Genomic DNA, 3,564 nt, shown 5'->3' on the forward strand with positions numbered 1-3,564 from the left:
TCAGCCGTGTTTTTATCGCGGGGCATCTGACTGACCGGCCGACCGACCGAGAGGCGCACCATGAACCTGCTGGAGCCGCTCGCCGCGGGGAGACCATGCTCATCATGAGTCGCTCGCCGGGCAGCAGGACTTGACACCTGCGGTTTATCTGAAATCGCCGAAATTGTCCCTCATAGTACAACCCAGAATTTCCTCCACTTCTGTCACCTGGAATTGCTTAAACACTAGAACTAATCATGCTGTGGAAAACGGGACTGATTTTTCTGTGCTGGGGCTTGACGTCCGGGGAACTCCAGGACAGGCAGTCCGGTGCTACTCCAGCGCAGAGAACTTTGGATTTCGGCTTCGTCCCCTCCGGAGTTTACGATACCGTCGCCTATTACGAGCCTGGGGCCATTGGGATTTTATTTAACATGATGCACGCTTTCCTTTATGTGGTTCAGCCCAACCCGTTTCCTGAAGGTGAGCTCAGTCTTATGTTCTTGAACTTCTAAGCAAATTTCATATTTCTCTACTCTTGATTATTAATTTGAATCAGATTATTTTATATACCCTAATGCTTGCCATTTCTTCAACTGCATCTACCATATCATGAGCAGGTAGATGCTTCAGGTGTGAGAGGTGCCACTTGTGATGTCTCCATGGTGGGTTAGAAGGTGTGAGGGGTAAAATATGGTTGGTTGTTGTATTCTCCACCTTTGCCGTGTTTATCATTATTTGGTAAATCTTGAGATTAAGATTGTAACCCTGTGAGTCACTGTCCTAATGAGCTAAAACACTAATCTGGAATGCCATATGTTGCTGTTCTTTTATTTTCCAGCCTGCCACAGGTGGATATAACCCGGTTCCTGGGGGAATCCCAACCGTACACACCCATTTCAGATTGTGGAGAACTTCACTAAAGAGCTGATGAGTTGCATCAGGTGTTTGATTAGGTAGACATCCAAAAATGTGTACTATTGGTGGTCCTCCAGGATCAAGGTTGGGAACAGCTTTCTGTTATCAAAAATAGTAGCCACCAAGCACATATAGATGTTGCTGTTGTGCTTGTCATCCCATACATTTTGTTTTGTATGTGCTCTTCTGTTTCCAGTGGTTATAAATCCTTCGTTTTTCTGCAGCATGCTCGTTTCTCATTTAGTGATGATCCCCCTCTAGCAGTAGGTCTAAATCATCCGTGCATCTGTCTTATGAGCGCATAAGGCACTGGCGGCATTTTGTTTTCTTTTCTCCCCTTTTCCTTTTTTTTCCCCCTTTATTCTCAAATAAAAATAGCCACGGCTGTAGCCTTTTGGCAAATTAATTAGAATGATAAAAGCTCTCTGACAGGCCTCCAGTATGATAATTCAGCCCACTGCGTTTGATTTGCAAGAAAGAGACAGCCATACAGCTGCAACAGTCTCGCCATAACTCTGATTCTGCTTGATTTGTTCTCTGGAACTACATATGTTTGTGCCAGGCTTGGAAGTCATTTCATAGCGTGGATTTTTCAAGGCGTTTTCGTGAACTGATTTAAGTAAGAAGCTGGTCAGACATGCTCAAATCCTTTGATCTTTAAATCTGAATGGACTTTGACAAGTGAAAGTAAGGACACTGGTGTGTGATGGTAACCCCGTCTTTAGACCTACGAAACTACTCGTAAGATCAAAGCATGCTGGGGGACGATGGTTCGGTAATAGCCTATTAATTGCTCAGTTTGAAGGTCTCTAGTTTCACAGTTATATTGCCAGGAACTATATTAGGAAGTACTTAGGAGCTCTTTGTTCTCAGACATTGACCTGGCTGTCCTGACTGCCACCTTCTGTCTCTTTATGTTCTCTGAGCCTCAGGCTGTATCTCATTTTGCCCATCAAAGCAATTTTTTTTTTGGAGAAGCATATGATTTCTGCAGCACTGGCATCACCAAACAAATGTAAAATAATTAGTTTTTTTCTGTACAGATCTCAAATATTCCCTCGTCTGCCACTGGTTGCACAAACAGATATTCCTGACCAAACTCGCACCATTGGTTGAGCCAATATTGTTGTGTCAGGACGCTCAAAATCCAGAGTAATGTTTTATAACCAATGAATGGATAACTTTTAGTTGTATTTACATAATAAGTAGGGACATTATGAAGTATTTTTATAACATAAATTAGGCCTGTCACGGTAACAACTTTTTGTTGTGCGATATATTGCCCCAGAAATAATTGCGATAAACTATATTATTGTCATTTTAAAGACCATTTTATGCCACTGAACATATAATCATAATGTAACAGCATAATAATGCAAGAAGGCCTACACACTTCCAAATGACAACAAACTTTTTATTTTTAAGAATATTTAGGCCATATCTGCAGATGAAACTTTGTTTGTAGAAGCATTTTTTAAATTTGAAATATAAGTAAATATAATGGGCGATATATTACGTCACCAAAAATTATTGAGGTCATGTACATATATTGCGCGATAAGTTGATATATTGATTATTGCGACAGGCCTACATACACTACCATTCAAACTTTTGAGTCAGTAAGATTTTATTTATTTTTTATTTGAATAAAAGAAATTAATACTTTTATTCAGCAAGGATGCATTAATTTGATCAAAAGTAGTGGTAAAGACATTTATAATGTTACAATCTATTTTAATTTAAATCCATTTTGAACTTTTATTTTTAACTTTTTATTTAAAGAATCTTGAGAAAATCACATTTTCCACAAAAAAAATATTAACCAGTACAACTTTTATTGATAATAATAAGAAATATTTCTTGAGCACCAAATCAGCAATGATTTCTGAAGGATCAAGAGACACTGAAGTAAGGGCTGCTGAAAATTCAGCTTTGCCATCACAGGAATAAATTACATTTTAAAATATATTTAAGTAGAAAACAGTCATTTTAAATTGTAATGATGTTTAACAATATAACAGTTTTTCAGTATTTTTAATGAAATAAACATTGCCTTGGTGATTGAAGAGACTTATTTTAAAAACATTAAAAATCTTGCTGACCCCAAACTTTTGGAGTGCAATAGTGTTTAAATAATCAGTTATGCAATTGTAATGTGAACACCCTCACAGCCCATAGCAGGTTATACAACAGAACCCAAAACTAGCAATCCAGGTAATGAACTGACTCCGTCCATCTCAGGACGGCATATGCAGTGGAAGCAGTTGCCAGGGTAACATAACTATATCCTATTGAGTGTGTTTGAGTTTCTCCCATTGGCCTACATATGTCTTAATGCTGTAGTGCAGTGGTCACCAACGTGGGCACCTGGTAGCCCGCATGGAGTCTCTTGAGTCGCCCGCCAAGCACGTTCTATAAATAGCCGAAATTAGCGTCGGCCGATAAATGATATCATATCGAGATTATGATCAAATTTATGTTAATAATGATGATAAACTCTGGACATTTTTACTCAAGATGGATTAATCTAACATCCTATCACTGTTACAGCAACCAGTCAGTGCATGTCGCTAATAAGTCTGCATGTTCTGTGTGTCTGTGTGAATGCGTGGAGTAGTTTCATCTGATACACAAACTCAAACACACGTGACTCGCGGTGTTTTCAGC

General features: G+C 39.1%; 1 protein-coding gene across 14 annotated transcripts in view; it reads left to right on the forward strand.

Moving 5' to 3' along the window:
• The first annotated feature begins 6 nt into the window (after positions 1–6).
• LOC107741142 (prominin-1-A-like) overlaps positions 7–3,564 on the forward strand; it is a 66,841-nt gene continuing 63,283 nt past the window's right edge. For all 14 annotated transcript variants that reach the window (XR_001640169.1, XR_001640172.1, XR_001640170.1 and 11 more), the window contains exon 1: positions 7–462. Coding sequence is in view for 6 of the 14 variants with exons in the window: in XM_016553788.1 (XP_016409274.1) it covers positions 237–462 (226 nt within the window). In the remaining 8 variants the exon portion in view is untranslated. The remainder of the gene's footprint in view (positions 463–3,564) is intronic.

Source organism: Sinocyclocheilus rhinocerous, unplaced genomic scaffold, assembly GCF_001515625.1.
Source record: "Sinocyclocheilus rhinocerous isolate Xijiao unplaced genomic scaffold, SAMN03320098_v1.1 scaffold431, whole genome shotgun sequence".
Lineage (NCBI taxonomy): Eukaryota > Metazoa > Chordata > Actinopteri > Cypriniformes > Cyprinidae > Sinocyclocheilus > Sinocyclocheilus rhinocerous.